Consider the following 21,957-nt stretch of genomic DNA (forward strand, 5'->3'; position numbering starts at 1 on the left):
AGGAAGATACGGTGGCAAAGAAAATTAAATGCTTACTTAAGTTAATCCTTTGGCGTGCACTTCCTAATTAAAGGAAATTGAACAACTTAAACTTTTGTCTCCACGGACCAATCCACTTCCACTTTGGTCATTAGAGTTTTAAGTAGGATACCCCTTATAAAATATTATGTTTAATTTTATATGATTAATATATTAGATATTTCGACTATTTTTAGTATGATTTAACATAGTTATCCATTTTGGAATTTATTTCAATAGCAAACATAAACTTCACTCTTCCAACTTATCTTGGATGGTTGAGTTTGTCCTTGGCTTACTTATTTTAACGTTATGAATTTCTACCGGTACTACTAAACGGGCTTGTTTAGAATTAAACATATGAAGATGGTACTTCCCAATAAAATAAATTAAAAAGATGATTTTATTGAAAATTACTTGAACAAGATTTAAATAAGGATATATATTTAAATTCTATTTTATGGGATGGGATGGGATGGGCGGACACCATTTTAATGATTTTATTTTATTTTTTAAAATTGGCAATCTTAATTTAGTTTGTATTCAAAATATAACAAAACTTCTAGTAAGCTATTTTTTTTTATTAATTCAACTAAAAAAAATGAGGTTGTCATTTTAGTGGTTTCCTTCACGACAGTGCCACACTTTTTAAAAGTGATTAAATCACGGTAAATATTTGTATAACGACTCTACATGAAAAAGATAAGATAATAAGATATTTTATATCTATTAAAAATTAATTTTAATGCATTGCAATAATTATTCGTGTAAATTCCGACTGCACTATCTGGGGGCAACTAAAAAGGGACATTGCATATGGCCAAAAGAGTTAAATCTGATTAGATCAGATTAAATATTGAAAGGTGCGAGTCACGTAGATTTGTGACTTGTGCGAGCTCCAAGAAAGGAGAAAGCACGTGCATTGTCGTGAGAAACGGTGGCACGGCCGGTTAGTGATAACGAGGTGAACCAGTTAAATTGATTCTTGCATTTCTTATATCCTTCGCTAAAAAAAGGTAAATTCCAAATAAGCGAGGTTCTTTGATCTGTATTTTAATTAAAAACAATAATATTTTCCATTTTCATTTTTGTGACTAATAATCAAGAAAAAGAATTAATGATAATGTAGTTCAATCGAGACTAAGACAAACATAATAGATCTCGAAAGCAAGATAGACAAGATTAACAAAATGTTTTAAGTAAAAATATTTTTGACATATGAAAACTATCATTACTTATTATTTATAACATATCAACCGATTAATAAACCAAACTAAATAATACTTATTTCTATTCTGTTGCCTAGAACCCATTAACAACTCTATCAACACTTGGAACATTTTTGCAAGCAGCTGAATTTGTTTAATAATATGAGCAGGCAATCATGAGCGACACACGAGGGAAAAAAATATTGATTTTTTTTTAAAATTGAAAAAATATGTTGGGTGTGGTCGGAGTGAGGTGTACCGGATAACAAAATTCATATACGATATATGAAAGGAACAGACTGCATAGTTAGATCTGATAGTTCAGGCTGTAACTGGTTCTTCCGAAATTTTTATAAACGGGGAGCTCAAGAACTATAGAAACAATATTTGAACTAAAGCAATTTTTAAAATATTGCTTCTGTACAGTGTGTTATTGCCATTGTACCACCAAGAAAAAGCAAATGGAAGAGTGGAAATCCTGATATGATACAAAGCCTCATTGTATTAAAATCGGGGAAATAAAATTGTGTTTTGTCCAACTCCAGATCATGAACAGTTAAATTTCGAGTTGTTTAAAATTTTCGCTGATGTTTCCACCTTTCTGCTTCTGGAATTCAATGTATCGAAGTGTGCTGGAGAAGAAGGCTTCAGCAGATCCAGATGGGTCTGTTTTTTCGTTGTCATTTTTCAGTTCAGTCCTGACAAGTTCAATTAGATCCTGAATTATCGAGTTTGTTATTTGAGGAATTCCTTTATCGAAGAAGTATAGGTACCTGAGAAAATATAAGAAATGGCCAAACATTAAGTTCACGTTAGCTGCAATAAAGTTTAAAATATATATCATAAATTGTTGTTTACTTGTTCAATATTTCAACGAATAGTGCCACGTGTTCATTGTTACCCCTGGAAGCATGCACCATCTGCTGGGTAGCGTTGGCAATCCGCAAAGCGCGCTTCAAACAGAGGAGGACCCTGGAACAAGACAATCAATCAGGTCATGAACATTCGATGTGCAAATATTGTAACAATAGCATTACTTGTCATGATGAGAATCAAACTAATGTATTACTTGGTAATGCGATATTTACTTGGTGGAACAAGAAGGGAGTCAAAGGGAGGGATAGGGACAGGAGAAGAAAAGAAATAAACCGATGCATTAAACTGGGATGGGGAATGGTCGGAAAGAGCTGGAAAAGGAGAGGTAGCTTTAGTCATTGGGCACATTGCCATCACCGGTAACAGCTATGGCCTTTACCCCTGTCCATCAATTGCATGAACAGGGCCGGCTGACAGACCCACCCATCTCCTCACCTTCCTATCCCATTCTTTCAACCACAAGATGCCAGTCTTGGTGATTGTGTTAGGATTTGAAAGGAAGACTGCACTCTCAGTTGAAATGGGGAAAACTCACAGCAAAGTTGAAGATTAATTAAGGACATTATAGTGGAACGGAATTATAACAAAGCTTGTTCATCTCTTTGGTTATCTCACGTCTCTCACCTCATCCATCCACTTTTGGAAAAACAATTTCAAGGGAAAGAAACATCATTTTCCTTCCCTCTTCTTTGTTCCTTTCAAGTAAACAAAATTTTCCTTCAACTTCTCCCAACACACATCCCCTTCTACCCAAGTAAACATACCCGAAGATAGTACAAATATATTTCTTTATCAACATTGTAATATTCCATATGGAAATGAAAATATGAAGTAGGAATGCGTATGAGGCAAGGAATATAAAAACATAAAGGTAAAGGAGCTTTAGCAATTTAGAAAGACAAATAATGCAGCTTCTCTACAGATAGTTCATGATTATAGTAATTTGGCAAGAAAAGCAGTAAACAAATGCTGAGCACCTTTCTCCATCTTGAATGCCGTCTTGGTAGGTAGCCCAAAACAGATGTGCACAAGCATAAACTGCTCTGCACTGATCAGGCTTTTTCAAAAGTTTTGCAGAATACTGTAGAACAAGGAATATTTATTAATTTGAGAATATAACGCCAAATAGCAGAAATAGATATATTTTGCATGCATGTTCATATAGTACTAGTATACCCCAGTGGCTTTATGTGTAAGAGTATCTCTGTTCTCTATTCCAAATACATTCATGCGCTGCAGTGTTCCAATAATCAAGTGTATCGCGGTCACCTGTGCTTTTGAGTCCTGCTCAAAGGATTAAATGATTAAGAAATAAGACACTGAGGAAGCTCAGATAACGAATACTTGAAACCTATTATCCGAATAGTACAACAATTAAGAGTTTATTATACTCCAAAAGGAGGAGTGATTCACTTACTGCAACCTCTTCTTCATATAATATAAATGCTTGTGTAAGGAATTCATAAGAAACTGGTTCAAAACCACACTGGCTAGCAGCCTGAAACAGAAAAGTGGTCACAGATTCATCACAAGCACTTACAAATGCAAAAACATGTAGTTAACTAACAAACCTCAGCGCATTGCAAGTATAATCTTAAAGCGAGTTCTGGTGAAGGAACAGACAACAAGGCCTCAATAATCTGAAAATAGATGCATAGAGAATGGAATGGATGGTTACAAAAAATACTTCAGAATTAAACAAATACAAAGAAGCAAACAGATCAAATGTTACTAGTTACCATGTCTGCACTGCTAATCTTTGTCATACCTTACAATCAAAATGCTTGATGATAAAGTAAATTGTTAAATGCAATGCCAAAAAAGAAATCTACACTAAAGATAAATGATCCATTCTAACTAAATTGTGTTGTATTATTGCCAAGCAAGGATCTTAGGATGTTTGTCAAGCATAAAAGATGGACAGCTATTGTTTGATGCCAAAGTAGCCTTCAACATTTGACAAAGAAGCTGTTTGACATTTTTTTTTTGCCATATAACATGTTCTAATAAACTTAAGAAAATTTTGTCAAGCTGAATATCCTATCTTTTAGAAAGGGGTCCTTGGTATATGTATTTAGGGGAAAAAAAAGTGTCCACTGAGAAAACTTTGGATCTGTTTAAGAAGATATCTCAGTAACTAGGTTATAATTAATTACTATCATTGATATAAAAGTTGTAGGAAAAAATTGGGTCAGAATTTGCAGCCATCTTTAAGACTTCAACAATCTTTTAGCTAGTTACTTGCTCCAATTTATACAATCAGTTAAATATATAAGCATCATTAAGTAGTATGAAAGACAAGCTAAGATTTTGGCTACATGGTAAATGCTAAAGCCAATCAATTATTACAATATGAATCAAAATAATGTAGGAATCACAAGTACAACCTGATGCAAGAGCTGGAATATTTTCTTTTGTGTATCAGAGATGTCATCTCCATTTACATCTCCATCAGGACATTGCAAGCGTCTAAGCAACTGCAGACCAGGATCCAACAGAATCAGTTTTAGGATACAGGCGGAAAGGTTATACTAGGCTATTAGTCAATAGAGGAAGTTAATAAAGTTGTAGGCTTTAACATGAAGCTCCTCCAAGTTAAAACTTAAAACTATTAAGTAACAATTGCCTAACAAGGAATATGCCAGTCAGCTTGATTTGACATGGTTCCCAAGCAACAGGCGAAATTAAGCAGACATCAGAGAACATTTAGGCATGCCATCCGCATGACATGAGCCTCAGGCATACCTCAGCGATCCTCATTATGGTCAAATGGACCATGTGCTAAATCGCAACATAACAGAGCATGCCAAAGTGACCAACACATCATGATTATTTAACTATACCATGACCAGGCTGATAGTCCATAACTAAAGAGAACCTGCTATACAAATAAAATGTTACCAAAATGGTAAGGTGAGATGTATGGAAGGTAAACCTTGAGGGAAGAAAAAACTAGGGGAGGTACAGTGAAAGAAAAGCGTTTAGGACCTCCAAGGAGAACATGCTTCTTCACAGTCAATATAATCTGCAAGAAATTCAGTAGTAATGTTTAAGGGTTTTAAAAAACAACAATAGAAGCAAGCAAATTATCAAGTGGCAGGTAGAGTAAGGAAAGAAAATTGCCTAATAGACAAATAAAATTCATTAGTCGAATAAAATTCAATAGAACCATCAAGTACTGCATATTATTCCAATCTGAAAAACTATTTAGTTCAGTAACACCATATTATTTGAGACCCCTTACCTATGTGTAGGCTACGTTAGATTCAGATATTCATGCAATTTTTTACCTGTTCCCATTAAGCATCAGGCTTCAACATATAGCTTTCCAAATTCTAGTAAACTTTCTACCACAAATTTTTTAATTTTTTTTTATTATCAAAGTACAGGAAACACACATGGTTAAAATGATATGATTTTAAATTTTAAATATTACTAATGATATAGCTTTGCATTGAGCTCGATAGAGGAATAGCGCCTATGTAGTCAACCCAAAATACTTGGAACAAACGTGCACACAAATAGATTTTTGCCAGTATCTACAATCCAAGTAACTTCTCGGGCCTAATATTTCATTAGTATAAAAATCCTAATATACAGACCTTGCTATGTACGAGAATAAATTAATTTTGAATGAATATACCAATTATTTCCAATCATCCACAAAGGAAAATTTGCAATCAAAAGTTATCAATAAATAAAATTAAAGGTTAAGGACCAGTCAATTTCTTCTGAAATAGCAGATAAACCTCAGACAACATTAATTAAAACAAAACTCAGATCTAGAAAAAGCTGGAGGAGTTCCACATTGTGAGAAAATAAAACAAGAAGGCATAGTGCATAAAGGATTTTGACTTCTATGACCACAAGCAGTGATTTGTTGTAGTCGATTTAAAAGGAAAGCTTTAGTAAAGATCACTTTAATCGAATAACCAAATAGAATTAAAATTACAATGCATACTTCTGCTGTTCAGTTCTCTTCTGTCAACAAAAACTACTGCTATATAAGATAGCAACTGGAAAAGGTACATACATTTTAACTTGAGAAGCATGAAAAATAGAACAATATAAAACAAGAATCTAGCTTACAAGCCATGCAAAGCTCTGAATTTGCACACCATCAATTTGTTCCAACAAAATTAGCTATTCTGAAATTGGTAATCACGTGCACTAAATAACACATTCTAATTGATAAAACACATACTATTTCCTGCATCTTCATAAGAATACAGATGAAAAATTGTTTAAAAGGTTGAGTTATCATCTGCAAATACTGTGTTGCTGACTAGTTTCCTACGGAGGGTATTGTGCCGTGCACAGACAGATAGGGACAGTCCACCATAATACATTAACATAATCAATTTTGGTGTGATTTCTGAAATCATTCTAGCAGATCCTAACCATGAGACTTTTGCAAAGATGATTTGTATCTGTCTACTCACATTTACCACTAGCCCCAACTCCCAAAATATCACCTTCCAATTAAAATGAAAAGGGCATCACAAACTCCTTTTTGTTGCTTATCCACTCAGTAAAAAAGGTAAGTTGCTAACACTACTGTACAACACTCCAGCTGATGCACCTAAAAGAGATATATTAGTACTTGGGTAGTAAAATAGAAGGGGGACCATGGTAAATTGGACAGGAAATATGAATGAACAGGCATGGATCATCTTTTCTTAGCCATATCAATTAGAGTGGTACAAGTTACCAGAGTTAAAGAAAGACAAAATAGTGTTGAAGTTAAGCCCATATAGGTTAAGCTTTTTAAGTGCCTGGCTAAATTCCTTTGTAGCTGTTTAATAATCCAAGAGATCACTTGGTTATTTTTTAAAAGAAGAAAAGAATCAAAGGTATTCCAACCACAAAAATGGACCGGAAAAAGACTCGACTCTTTCAGGATATCAACTATCTCCATGGAAAGGAAAGCACATCAAATCTCAGAGACATGGGAATTGCATGTATGTAACTTGCTATTATATTAGCAGAGAGGATAGTAGAACTAGAATTTAAAAGATATAGATTACATCAAGTTGTCAGTTACGCCGTGCTTACGGATCATGATCTGATAAAAAAAAATCAATAATATGAAACTGCAATTATTTAAAAAATAAATAAAGGAAAACAAATTTAGATACCTTGAACATTTCCTTGGCATCATTGCAGTACAAGTAATGAATGAGACGAGCAACAGAATTCTGTTCCTCTTCAAAGTCATCTTCATCAAGCTACCAGCAGAAAGATAAATCAATCTTTAGTAGGTCACAAGTTTAGTCCGCAGCAGAGCTTATATACTTGAAATGAGGTAAATGAAAATAGACTTCCAATCATGTCCAAATTTCACATATGTTACATAGTATTATTGAAAAACTGGAATCTTACCTCATCTTCACTGCCATCAAGATCCTTTACAAGTCCTTTTATTAATTCAAACAGAGACTCAACCTAAAAACAAAGACAGTTTGAGTTCAAGAGACCGTTTTACATTGCAAATAAAGACAGGATGAGACATACTTTATCAGCTGCTGAGATGCAGGCTGTGTTCTTCATGTTTTGGATGATTATCATAGCCATGACCTTTTTTGTTGCAGTATCCAAATGATCCATGACTAGCAAATAGTTAGGTAGATCTAATGCAGTAGAAATATCTTTATACTTTTCTAATGGAGCACTCAAAAGTGCAACAAGCTGCTTAGTTGCTTTGCTATCCTCAAGTTTCGCAATCCCTGAGAGTCGCAGTACACATGCTCCCTGTTGTCAATCAGCATGGTATCTATCAGCAAAATCCTTCACATGAGTACAAGATATGAAAGGAACAATCCACATGCATATTGAAGCCGAAACAGAATTGGTTCATCACTTGTTAGACAATTAGCAAGCATTTTAAGCCCTTCTAAAATTTTCACCATTTGTTTACAAAATTACATAAAGCTAAAGATACTCCAAACTTTGTGAATTTAGGACACAAAGGAAAATATCTGAAGAAAAAATAATTTTTCAAGGAAATAAAGACCGTTGTAGTCTTGATATTACAAAATCATTGATCAATAATGAATATTATAAGACCAAGAGTTACAAAAAAGTGAACTCATATCCCAGACATAGTTTGACTCATGTTTTAAAATCAAAAGTTGTGCCAAGGTTTTAGTCACGAACTGGAACAATAGTTTCGGTACTGTATCGTACCAATATAGTTTCAGAATTTTTTTAATATAAAATATATTAACTAAAAATAAAAAAATTAATATAAATATTTAAATATAAAATATTTTATATATATATATATATATATATATGTTAAATTAATGGGATAATTTTATTAGGCTTTAATTAAGTCTACTTAAACTATCCCAATATAGTTAGGAGTTGATTACAATTATTAACCTAAGTTATTTAATTAAATGCGTTGGACGCATCACCGGGCTCACTCGTCGCATCGCCGAGCTCGCTCGACGTGTAGCAGCGCACCAACACCGGAGGCGTGCTTGTGCCGATGTCGGTCCGTGGGCAGAACGGGATGTTTCATTGTATCAAGAGAAATGGCTCGAGATTTTAAACACTTTGACTCACCACAAATATGACTTGCAAATCACAATCTTAGTTCCAATAGATAGAACATACCAGGATTTGATCTACATAATCAAGTCGATCAGGATGTATGCGAAGAGTAAATGTAAGAAGGGACACGTATAGTGTTACTGCTCCAAAGATGGGCATGTCAACCTGTGCTTCTATCACCTGCTAAGGTAAAGCAAGAATCAAAGTCTAAAAGAATGGACTATTCATTCCATGTCCCAAATGCATAAACAAAATTTACTAAAGTCTATCTCAAGAATGACTATAGCATGGAAGAAGTACAATGGTTCAGAATGATTCTAGAAATCTAAAATCTTCCTTATTTTGATAGAAGAATGGTACACTACATGCAGTTACCAGTAGCAACGTGTACTATATGATTCTCTCTGTAGCATGATTTTATTTCCAGAAACGCACCCCATAATATTCAGCTAATTGCATATAACATGTTAGTTTATGAGGCACAGATGTAAATAGAGCTTGTACTAGGAGTTGTTTAAAAGATACTTTGATCAAATAAGACAAAAAAACAAAATAGAAGGCAGCAATAGACAATTCACCAACATAACTAATGGAAATATATAGTGACTGTAAATTGAAATCCTATATGTGCTAGCATAGCATGACATAGTGTCAGGACTTGCATTAATTAGAGGTTACCTTCCCAACAGCATTGCTCAATTTAGAAAAAGCTTCAGCTTTCAAGAATTCTGGTAGTACCTACAGCCTAAAAAAGTGAGAAAAGACATCCTAAACATTTTGCTGGAATAACAATAAGTTGAAAACTCACTTCTGTACTCGATGCAGCATAATTTGATAGCCTATCCATAAGTGGAGACAGCACTGTTTTGATGTCAACAGTTGGCTGTATCAGAATTAAGAAATTGTGTACAATATCAGCAGATTTCTTGAGATGAACAAAAAGAGAAAACAAAGTTTACCTTAATGCAGTTATTCGGTTTCTACAGGTTATAAAAATAGACTAGTTAGATTAGACTCTGTTTTCAACTTGCAAAATAACATAATTATTGTTTACTGATAAAAAAAAGGGGCAGCCCATGCACGAAGCTCCCGCTATGCGGAGTTCAGGGAAGGATCCATTGTACACCGTCTTACCCTGCTTTTTGCAAGAAACTGTTTCTAGGATTCGAACCTGTGACCTTTTGGTCACAAAGTAACAATTTTACCGTTGCACCAAAGCTCCCCTTCTTATTGTTTACTGATAGATAGGAAAATTTTGATTATTACTTGTTAAGTTCACAGAAAGAAAATATTCTATTGCATTAAATATGAGATATATCAGACACAATTTACACGCTGACCCAAAGGGGTTAAGATATCTAATGTGGGACAAAACCCACAAATCGCACAAGTATTTTATAAGATTCAACTTATACCCTAACCCTAAGGCATTTAATGTGGGATTAAAACCACATGACTCTTTATCCCTAATATCCTTAACAAGGTATATATAAGACTCAACTTAGACACTAACTGTGAGACATCTAATGTGGGACTAAGCCCACATGACTTGTAAAATTTCATGTACATAATATTTAATGTAGAGAATAGGTATTATCTAGAAGCTCTTATAAGCAAAATAATGAAAACATAAAGCAGATAACAAAGACTAAGACATTATCATAATGAAACGAAGAGCATAATACTCGCATGTAGGTGAAACAAAACTTAAAGAGTTAATAAAGCATGCAACCAATGATCCTTTCAATCTTATATCAACATGCAAACAACAATTTTTTTGACCTCCGCACAGTGCATTGACAAAGAGAGAGTAAAAGGGAGAAAGGATGAAGTGAAACTTGGATGAAGTCGAGTAATAAAAAAATGTACAACATGAGATCTTAGTAGTTAATATCTCAGCCGGCCTCACCTTGAAGTAACACATACAACAGAATCTTGAACAGAATGCAGTAGAAACACAAGGGACCAGGAGAAAACATAAATAGCACAATTCAATTATCTGCTGAAAGGAGCCAATTGAGACTTTTTGTGACCTGGTTTAAAGAAAGGAGGTGTGGAGAAGGAAGAAACTATTGAAAAAGAAAGTAAATATTGGTGGCTATTGGATCTACAAGCAGCTAGCTCACAGATTAACGGAGAGGGCTGTGCAGGGAAAATGTGTTTCATGCTGATCTACTCCCCCATAGAGGAGCTTAGCCTTAGCAATGGGGTCGTTAGCATCCTGTGAAGCTGAACCTTAAGGATCTGTTGCACAGAATATAGTGTATATCTGCTGGATACAAAAGGAATAATAGATAAAAGGATGATAAGGTCAAATAAGAGGCTCAAAGTGAAGTAATGCAAATTCAACCACAAAAGAGGAGGCCAAAGGAGTGGCTAGTTTGAAGTAGCTGAACTGGGCAACACAAATGTGATGCCTCCTTGGGGTGATATCCTTGATGACACATGTGACATTGTAATACAATCCTAGTTACATCACGTCTCAAGGACGGCCAACAAAATCTTAGAATAAGACTATATGCTTTCTCAGAATGTCCTCAGCAACCTTTTGCGTAATAAAGTTCCTAAGTGATGTTCGAGGATACATTGGCAAATGCCCTTAATTATGATGGTCTCAATCTTGGTTGTCTTATAAAATTGTTCTAAAGTAAGGTATAATGTACGCCAAGGTTTAAAATTTCGACCCATACCGAGGTTTCGGTCTCAGACCGGAACGATATGGTTTCTGTATCGTATCGTGTCATGCCGATATAGTTTCAATATTTTTTTATTTATATATAATAATTATAAGATAGAAAGGGAGTGCAATGGTAAAGTTGTTGCTATGTGACCAAAAGGTCACCGGTTCGAATTCTGGAAACAACCACTTGCAAAAAAAAAGCAGAGTAAGGTTGCGTACAATGGATCCTTCCCCGGGACCCCGCATGGCGGGAGTTTCGTGTATCGAGCTGCCTTTTTTTTTTTTATAATAATCATAAGATAAATATGTTTATGGTGTATATAAAAATAAGTTGTATATTAATTTTGTATAAGTTCTCAATTATTAAACAATTTAATGTTGTTAGAAAAATAATTAAAAATAGTTTTATTTAAATAAAATTGATATATCAATAACTCGAATTAAAATGGATTTATCTATTATAATAATAAGTATATAAATTAATACAAGATATTACTTTATATATAATAATAATTATATAAATTATTTATTCATTTAATTAATTATTAATTAAATAATATATATTTTAAATAGTAAAAAATATCAAGTAAAAAATATAAAATAATTAAAAAATCAGAAAATAAATATTATTTATTAGATTTTTTAAATTTTTTGAGAATTTTTAAAAATTTTAAATGAAATTTAAAATAATACAAAATAATTAAAAAAATATTAGAAATTTTTAAATGAAATTTAAAACATTTTTTAAAAAAATTCAGAATATTAATTAATAAAATTTATTAAATTTATTTAAATTTTAAATATATTTTTTATATATTTTATTAGGATAATTTAATTAGGATTTATAAAAACATGTTTAAAATATCACAAATCCTGGGGAATTATTTAAATTAATTAAATAAAAAAAATATTAATCGGAAAAAAAATGTATCCGTGATCATCTGCCATGATCGCTCACCCGTGATCGCCACGGGGCCGACCAACAGGGTCGTCTGACGACACCGGCAGAGTCGTCCGATGGCACCAGCAGGGATGTCCGGCGACGCCTTCGGCGCCGCAAAAAGGCTTCACGCGAGGCCTTTGGTGCAGAAGGCGTTGCAGGACGCTTCCGGCCCCGCTGAAGGTGTCCCACGACTCCTCAGGCACGGCCGGAGGCGTCCCGCATCTCCTTCGGTGCCGCTAGAGGTGTCCGTGACTCCCCGAGACGGGGATGTCTCCTGTGCCGGTTTCGGCTGTCCGGCGGAACAGTAAAAACCGTCCGTGCCATGTGACACGGAACATAATTTTGAAGTGTATGCATCCTTAACGCATCCAAATCTTATAAGGATTTTATTCTCACTTCGTGAGGGCTCTTCTTAGATTTTATCCTCAGTTCCTCACTTCATTTTCTTCATTGTCTTATCAATTCTACCAATCTCAAATGAGCCTGGGCTGCTGGGTATAAGAAACAGAATCACGATTAACAAACTCAGGATGATGTTTCATATGGTAGACTAAATCTTGATTGATTTTATTTATTTATGTTTAAGAAAATTATTACTCTGAAAATCAAAAAGATAACCAAAAAATCAAAAAAATAAAAAACGAATAAGAAAAGGTAGTTTTACCAGAACTTGTTACTTACCTGAAGCTGAGGAAATGCACTTAATAATGTTTCAAGAGTCTGCAAATGATATTCATCAGGAAAAACTTGAATTATACAATCCATTAAGTAATGCTGGGCTAGCTCATCTTTACAGTTCACAACCTGCAGAATTTACTTCCTTGTCAAAACATTGAAAAAGCTACAGATTATACTAAGAATCTGTTGGCATGGTAATAACTCTAACCTGTTCCAATATCCTAGGAAGAACAGAATCCTTGTACATATCAAGGTCAACACCCTCAAGCTGACTAAGAACATGAAGATTTTTTCCAACCTAGAAAGAATGAGCAAAGATATACAAAAAACCATAAATGACGAAGGAAAGATTTTTTTTACTAGCATTTTTTATGGTACTTGACGGATCCCGAGATAATTATATTACAAGATCACGAAGTTCACTCCTTCCTTTAGCTCTCTTCTCCTTTTCTCCTATGGGCCCCTGCAGACCAGAAAGTGCGATTCCTAGTCTCAACTCAGGATCACCTAACAGTATCAAATAATTCACAATCACTAAAGTACCTGCATGACCACCATTACCATTGTGGTACATAAATCTGCTGAGCTATGGCTTATGACAAATATGTGCCAATGTCTATTTCATGCAAAGACATGATATGATAGCTAACAATTCAAATTCAACAAACCTGATATTGCATTCTGACCCAGAGTTTATTCATCTCAGTGAAGTTCTGAAGTACAAATTCAATAGCAACATCAATAGTGTCAGCACCCCTACAAAATGGTAATACAAGAGAGAAAATGAGCTACATCCTAGCAATATGAATCACCATGATGAAAAGATCAGTAACCACATGTGGAACAAAGAAATATAGATATCTTAAATTATAAATGCTATAGAAGAAAAACATTGAAATTTAGAGATTGTCCAAGCAATAACTTTGTATTTTCATTCATTCTAAGGCGATGTATGATTTTAAATGTACAATTATAGTAAGAAAGGCACATTAATGCACATGGATTGATCTGCAAAATCATGGCTGCATACATGGATGCATCAGAGAATAGAATATGGGACCACTCCAATAAGGGAATGATGAAGGATTGCCACACAAAATCATTATTATCACGATAACTCAACAGCTTTAAAAGTGCTAATGGCATCCATGTAAACAACAGCTTTAAAAGTTAGAAATTGACAGTCAATTTCTGATAGTTCAAGCTAGTAGAAATGATGCCTCTTTCAGCTGAGATGGAAGGATATCACAACATCTGTCAAGGTGAACGAGGTGATTAGGTTGTCAACTTGTGCTAATTCAGAGCTATTTCTTTCTAGACATAAACCACACTTAACTTCCTCACTTTTCTTAAATATGTTAGAGGTACCAAACTGATGTGGACGTCTTTGTTGGACGCCACTATAATCGGAAGCAAATTACTATTATACGTAAAAATAAATCTGCTACTACCTAATTTGATAATTTGGAATAAATCTGATACTACCTAATTAGCTACTGAATAAATCTGCTGCTGCCTATTTGGTTACTGTCCAAATTCTGCTACTGCCCAAATTTGCTACTATTATAAGTAGAAATAAATAAAGGGCATTTATTTATTTGATTCCTTGTTTCCTTTAGGGATTGTCTTTTCCTTTTTCTCCATGAATAGTCCATGTAATTAACTCCTTATAAAAGGAGTGTTATTATCAATGAAGAGGGAGAAGAAAAATTGAGTAATTGGGACTCTGTCTAGGACGAGTCTTTCCTCCTCCCTTTCCCCCTTACGTGTTGTATGACCAAGTACGGATCCGGATCTCGACCTGTGACTCGATCCTATACTCGGGACCATAACAACTTGGTATCAAAGCCGATCATGGGTGACACGGATCCGATTGCATCCAAACTCGATGACTTCATGGAGAAATTGACCTCGCATCAACAATTTTTTATGGAGCAAATCACCTCCCGCCAGCAAGGACTAGAGGAGCAGATTGCCAAGATTTCTCGTACTGTTCAAGATGCTAGACGACGACCTTTGCCCACTGCAGACAGCCCTACCAGCACAGAGTATGGCCCTTCTCGAAGCTCGGGGGTCAGACCTGAACTGTCAACTAGCGGCACCATGGCTCCGCGATACTCAAAGATGGAGTTCCCCACCTATTCTGGAGAAGGGGATCCGCTGAGCTGGGTTAAAAGATGTGAAAAATTCTTTACCAACCAAAGGACCACAGAGGCTGACAAGATTGGCCTTGCTACCTTCCACTTGGTAGGGGAAGCCTAACTTTGGTTTGATCAGGTAGAGCAAGAAGAGCCAGAGATGACTTGGAAGCAATTTAGAGACTGTCATATCCGCTTTGACCCGCCTCTAAGCAACAACCCTTTGGGAGAGCTAGCAAATCTAAAGCAGACAGGCTCTGTAGAAGACTACCAACGCCAATTTCAATTTCTCCTCGCCCGAACCTTGGACCTCCGACCCCGACAACAGGTTGACTTGTTCACAACAAGGCTAGTTGAAGATCTTCATATCGACATTGAGTTACAGAAGCCTAGAAGCCTAGAAACCTGGGCATTGCAATGAATATGGTCAGGGCATTAGAACGGAAGCAATGCTTCCATCGAGGTGGGAGCCCACTGTTTACAAATTGGGACGGAATCACATCCAAGTTCAACCCTAGCAGTGGAGGCCCTCTTGTAGCAAAGACCAAGACCATGGGGGACAACAGCAAAGGGACTCCACCTATCTCATTCTTCAAGCGTCTATCCCGCGCGGAGATGGCTGAACGAAGAGCTAAAGGCCTCTATTTTAATTGCGACGAGTACTACTCCACGGGTCACAAGTGTAAGCACCTATTCTGGATTGAAGACCGGATGATGACAGTGAAGGTGAGGAAGAGGGGGAGACGCACCCAGAAATTTCCCTCCATGCTATCAGTGGGGTTAAAAACTCACAAACAATGCAGCTGTTGGCCGCATCACACGGGATACCTGTCTCGGTATTCGTGGATTCAGGAAGCACACACAACTTCGTGTGTGAAGGGCTAGTGCCAGACCTGAAGGTGGAGATTCAAAAGCGACCGGACCCTGAAGGTATGTGTTGCCAACAGAGAGCGCGTGCCAAGCTTGGGCCTCTACAAGTCGGTACCCCTACAGGTGGGCAAAGATACCTTCTCTGTTAATCTCTATATGCTTCCATTGGAGGGGTTTGATATGGTTTTGGGAGTTAAATGGCTACGCACCCTAGGCCCCATTATATGGGGCTTTCGTTCCCTGACGATGAAGTTTGTCCTGGCGGGCAAGGAGGTCCTCTGGCATGGTCACCCGTTGGAATCGAAGTCAGGTACAGCCATGATATGCAGTGAGGAATTCATGGGAAACAAACTGGAGTCATTGCTTGAGGATTACGATGACTTATTTCAAGAACCTGCAAGCCTCCCTCCACCTCGAAACTGTATCACCGTATCACGCTCTTGCCAGGATCCGCCGCCATGGTGGTCCGCCCTTACCGCTAATCGCAATTGTAGAAAGATGAGATCGAGCGACAATGCACCCAGATGCTCATCCAAGGTATCATCTGCCCTAGTAAGTCGCCTTTTTCATCATCAGTTCTTCTGGTAAAAAAACAGGATGGCTCGTGGCGTTTCTGTATCGATTATCGTGAGCTCAACAACCGAACGGTTAAGGACAAGTTTCCACGAGGGATACTCACTTAGGGCATTGTCGGCTTGTCTTTGAATTGTTAAAGGCTAACCTTTTATTTCTAAAAAAAATCCATGTGTTCCTTTGGTCAGTGCCAAGTATCCTACTTGGGTCATGTTATCCATTCTCGAGGGGTCGAGGTGGATCGCAACAAAATCCAAGCGATTGAGGAGTGACCCAGACCTCAAACTTGCAAAGCTCTCAGGGGATTTCTCGGACTAATAGACTACTACCGCAAATTCATCCAGGCTTACGGGCAAATCACAACCCCTCTCACGAGTCTTCTTAGGAAGAATGCATTCCAATGGTTCCAAGAGGCTCAAGAGGCATTTGGGCAATTAAAGAAGTCCCTATCAGAAGCACTAGTGCTTAGTTTGCCTAATTTTTCGGAAGAATTTGTAGTGGAGTGTGACGCTTCAGAGAGTGGATTTGGAGCAGTTCTTCAACAACTAGGGCACCCCATTACTTTGTTCAGTCGAAAAATAGCAGAGTATCATCTCAAATTAGCAGCAAATGAACAAGAACTCATTGGTTTGGACAAAGCCGTTATCCATTAGAGGTCGTACCTATGGGATCGCCACTTTCTGACAAGAATAAACCATTATAATTTGAAGTACTTGTTGGAGCAGCGCATCACCACATCACCCCAACAACATTGGATTAGCAAGCTGATGGGCTTCGACTTCCGGGTGGAATTTAAGGAGGGCCATTTGAATCGTGCCACAGACGCCCTCTCCTGCTGTCACGAGGAGGAACCTATTATAATGGCTCTTTCTGTTCTTGTGCAGAGATCTTTGATAAGATACGAAGCGAAGTGAACTCTAATTCTGAGATGTTCAGGTTATTACGCCGAGTTCAAAGTGGAGAGGAGGGGCCCGAGTGGGAAACTCGGGATGACTTAATCTTCTACAAGGGTCGGGTTTTCCTTCTCGGCAAATCTCCGCTGCTTCCCACAGTGATCGCAGTTTTTCATGAGGCGGGGCATGAGGGGATACAGAAGACATTACACCGCCTTCATGCCGACTTCTATTGGCCAGGTATGAAGCGGGATATCTTGACCTTTGTGCGACAACGTGTTACCTGTCAGCGCAACAAATGGCAGAACTTGCAACAAGCAGGTCTACTTCAACCTCTTTCCATCCCCGAACAAGTATGGGCAGACATCCCCATAGAATTTATTGAGGGTCTTCCGAAGGTGAATGGCAAATCAGTCTTGTTTGTAATTGTGGACCGTTTATCCAAGTATGCTCATTTCATTCCCCTAGCCCATCCGTATACAGCGATATCAGTGGATGCGATCTTCTTTACTGAGATATTCCGCCTCCACGGAATGCCTGAATCTATTGTCTCTGATCATGACAAGGTTTCATTAGCTCCTTTTGGCGGGAATTGCTCTGACTGTGTGGAACCAAGCTATCTTTTTCTTCAGCCTACCACCCACAGACTGATGGACAAACGGAGGTGGTTAATCATACCATTAAAATGTATCTGCGCTGCCTTGTTGGGGATCAACCGCAGAAATGACTTGAATGGCTTCCATGGGTTGAGTATTGCTACAACACACCGTGTCGTCAACTATTGGTGGCTCGCCAACGCCATCACATGTTGCTTCCCAAATATTTCGGTCCATTTCAAGTGGCGGCACGCATTGGGTCTGTTGCTTACAGACTTGATTTACCGCCTGATAGCCGCATCCATGATGTTTTTCACGTCTCATTGCTAAAGCCATATACGGGCTCTCCACCAGATAATGCGGGAACCTTACCTCAGATGTGTAAAGGCCAAGCTTTACCTGCTCCCAGACAATTCTACGCAGCCGTCTTAACAGAGGGACACGGGAGTACTTAGTGCATTGGGCAGGTTCCTCCATTGAAGATGCTACTTGGGAACCGGCCAGGAAGTTCCTCTCCGTCTACCCAACCTTCGAGCTTGAGGACAAGCTCAACATCGAGGGGAGTGATGATGTGGACGTCTTTGTTGGACGCCACTATAATCGGAAGCAAATTACTAGCTTGGAATAAATCTGCTACTACCTAATTTGACAATTTGGAATAAATTTGCTACTATCTAATTAGCTACTGAATAAATCTGCTGCTGCCTATTTGCTTACTATCCAAATTCTGCTACTGCCCAAATTTGCTACTGTAATAAGTAGAAATAAATAAAGGGCATTTATTTATTTGATTCCTTGTTTCCTTTAGAGATTGTCTTTTCCTTTTTCTCCTTGAATAGTCCATGTAATTAACTCCTTATAAAAGGAGTGTTATTATCAATGAAGAGGGAGAAGAAAAATTGAGTAATTGGGACTTTGTCTAGGACAAGTCTTTTCTCCTCCCTTTCCCCCGTGTTGCATGACCAAGTACAGATCCGGATCTCGATCTGTGACTAGATCCTATACTCGGGACCATATTACAAACCTAGTTCAACTATTTTGGCAAAGTCGGCCATCGGACAAATGCCATTGCCTAATCTACTTAGTGAGACTAGGAGCATTAACTTAATTTCACCATGCTCTAACAGCTAGCTATGTGGTTACCAGAACTTGAATGGTTTCAGGTTATCTACTAGAGAAACCATAAAGTACATGACCAGCTGTCGTGCCTCAGTATATATCTTATTACTCCTTCCTCGAAAGAAAGGGATGAAGTGAAAGTCGGAGGGTTAAGGGATAACAATTGTTTCTGAACAATTAGACTATCAACAGATCATGAATGACCATTGCATATCGATCTACAAAATTGAACGGCAAAACCTTCTTTTGTCTCGTAGTCAATTTTCACATATATAGTGTAAGAAAGAAAAATGTGTGAGAAATGGAATGAATATGAAATAATCCAACTTGTGAAATATTATTTTGTGATAGAATCAGTTTTAAGATTTTCATAATATTGGTTAATTCCTGGTACAAAAGCTTTCAACTTTTATTAATGTTTTCCAAAGTTAAGCATGCTTGCTGAATAACAATAAGAATATTCAGGCCAGACATCTGAAAAGGCAGAAGCATAAACAAACACTTCCAAATATCAGGTATCCAAACTGAAAATTATAATAGGCATCATAAATGAAGATTCCTCGTACCCTTCATATTCTGAACTGATATCAGGTAACTTATCTTTGCTTATTTGAGACAGATAGCTCCTTAAGAACAGCCCACGAACTGGATGTTGTATAGCATGACACATTTCCACTAGATCTTTAAGAACATCCTTGGCCGGAGCCTCCTTTGATTTGATATATACAGATCCCACTGTGCAGAGTAGATATCTGACAATAAACAATCAAATATTCATAAAAACAAAGAAGTTATATGCAAGAAACTCCAATCATATATTGTTACAATAATTGAAACAGGAGGAAGAGTAAATGTGGACAACTAACTGAAGAGGAAAAGGAAAAGAAGGTGATACTTTTCAACTTGACTACCTAATAAAAGAAACATACTCCATTTAATAAAAAAAAAAGGATTTTTGAGTGGTCTAAGCACAGAAAAAACACAAGAAAGGAACCCACTGTCGGGTGCTAATCACCCAGAAAAATACAAGCAAGGAAGCTCTAGTAGAAGGCCACCTAGATACATAGGACAAAACACTCTGAGGTTACTACTAAACAGAGCCTTGCTAGCATGATCATATCCATGGCTGAACCCCTCAAGCTCCATATCCAAACAGTCTCCAGCCATAGATGGAGCAAAAGAAAAAAAAACAGTGGATTAATCAAGGTGAATCCTCTGATGCAACACCAATTTAAACCGAGACTCACAAAGAATTCTATGTAATGAAGCATTGGGATAACCATCTCACATAGAGAATAATGGATCTTGCAGATTAATTGAACAGGAGCTTTATTAATCGAAAGATAAACACATTGATTACAACACCTCTTTCATAGACTTCACCACTAACAAACTAAGAAATAAATCAAAATTAAAAATAGGAAATACACCAACCTAATTAAACTCCTACTGAGACTATTGTACCTTCTAAATTAAAAATAAATACTAAACCTTCTTTGCATCATAATTACCAATTTAACCACTTCCATAGGAACCAACTCTTCTGAAAAAAAACTAAAATTTCTAAAACTTAATTTTCCTTGTTTGCATTATCCTCATAAGTGAATCCACATTGAAGACAGTAAGATGCTCAAAACAGTAAATGGATAACCTGTTTAAAATTACCTGAAGATTTTGTGGAAACATGATTATCATAAATGAGCTAAAGATTTTTAACCTATGCCAAGGATACTACCAATACCTTCCAAGCGCATCATAAAAAATATAATTCTTATAAAATTTACAAGCTGCAATGTCAACAAGTCAAACCCAACCATTCAGGCAGTAATGTATCAGAAACAATATGGATTACCACAATTTAGAGTGTTTTCCTAAATCCTGTTGAGTATTGGGCAACAAAGCGTAAGTGTGCAATACATTTTGCAAAACTGTGTACTGCAGAACAGCAGCAAGTTAGACAGGAAAATAAAAATCCCAATCAAGTGAGCAGAATTTCGCAAACAGACACACAAGTGCAATTTAATAAAAAGATAACTCACGAACTGATATTGCATGCATCAGATTTAGCGAACATTCAATTTTTAGAACAGATGGAATAGAGATCGGTTTAATAAGTCCTTACAGTCTAGGCAAGATGTTTGAGGCATGTTGGACAAGCTCGTACAGATCAGTCACTACGTAGCTGCCTCGCCTAGTCTCCTCCGTGAAGAACATCTCCACCTTTCTCAACTCATCGAAAGCCCTCATATCTTTCACATTCCCATAACCAATAAGCCATGAGAAAAAACACTCATAGTCATCAGTTAATCCAACGAGAAGCGGAAAAATAATGGAAATAAGAACTATTGCCATCGACATACATAGATCATAGTATTTGTGCGGCGACAGACTAGAAGTCCGCAACTCAGACAGCATCTCCCCAGCATACTTGAGCGCATCCTTCAAATTTTTCGAATCCTACAGAAAGAAACACAAAGAAGATTAAGGACTAAGCACGCAACAACTAATCCCAGCGGCTAGGGTTCGTTGGGGTTTGCAATGAGACCAGAGCGCGGTGCATGTAGAAGGCGTTATGCTGGAGGCGCCCGATAGCATCGGAGAGGCATTTCTCTTCGTTCGCCGCCACCGCTCCCGCGTCTGGCGCCATCATCGCGCAGCTGGATCTCCGCCCACTTCGATTCCGAGATACTGCGACGATCGCACTGTTTTCTACTTTTCTCCCTTCGCTTCCTCTTCGCAGGTTGCGATTTTTCATTTCAACCTTTAAATTATATGTACACCCCTCTAATTTACTGATATTCCATGTA

General features: G+C 37.1%; 1 protein-coding gene across 1 annotated transcript; it reads right to left on the reverse strand.

The window, feature by feature from the left end:
• Positions 1-1,612: 1,612 nt before the first annotated feature.
• On the reverse strand, positions 1,613-21,911 carry LOC122037884 (vacuolar protein sorting-associated protein 35B-like). Its single transcript, XM_042597342.1, has 22 exons — positions 21,696-21,911; positions 21,511-21,607; positions 21,273-21,399; positions 19,717-19,902; positions 13,630-13,717; positions 13,368-13,424; positions 13,170-13,259; positions 12,965-13,087; positions 9,469-9,543; positions 9,339-9,398; positions 8,724-8,840; positions 7,617-7,853; positions 7,485-7,547; positions 7,241-7,330; positions 5,038-5,127; positions 4,490-4,579; positions 3,674-3,742; positions 3,520-3,600; positions 3,279-3,386; positions 3,080-3,183; positions 2,085-2,198; positions 1,613-1,999 (listed from the first exon to the last, which is right to left on the reverse strand). The coding sequence occupies exons 1-22, from the start codon at positions 21,903-21,905 to the stop codon at positions 1,783-1,785; spliced, it is 2,493 nt and encodes an 830-aa protein (XP_042453276.1). The 5' UTR covers positions 21,906-21,911; the 3' UTR covers positions 1,613-1,782.
• Positions 21,912-21,957: the final 46 nt, after the last annotated feature.

Source organism: Zingiber officinale, chromosome 1A (assembly GCF_018446385.1).
Source record: "Zingiber officinale cultivar Zhangliang chromosome 1A, Zo_v1.1, whole genome shotgun sequence".
In the NCBI taxonomy this organism is placed as follows: domain Eukaryota; kingdom Viridiplantae; phylum Streptophyta; class Magnoliopsida; order Zingiberales; family Zingiberaceae; genus Zingiber; species Zingiber officinale.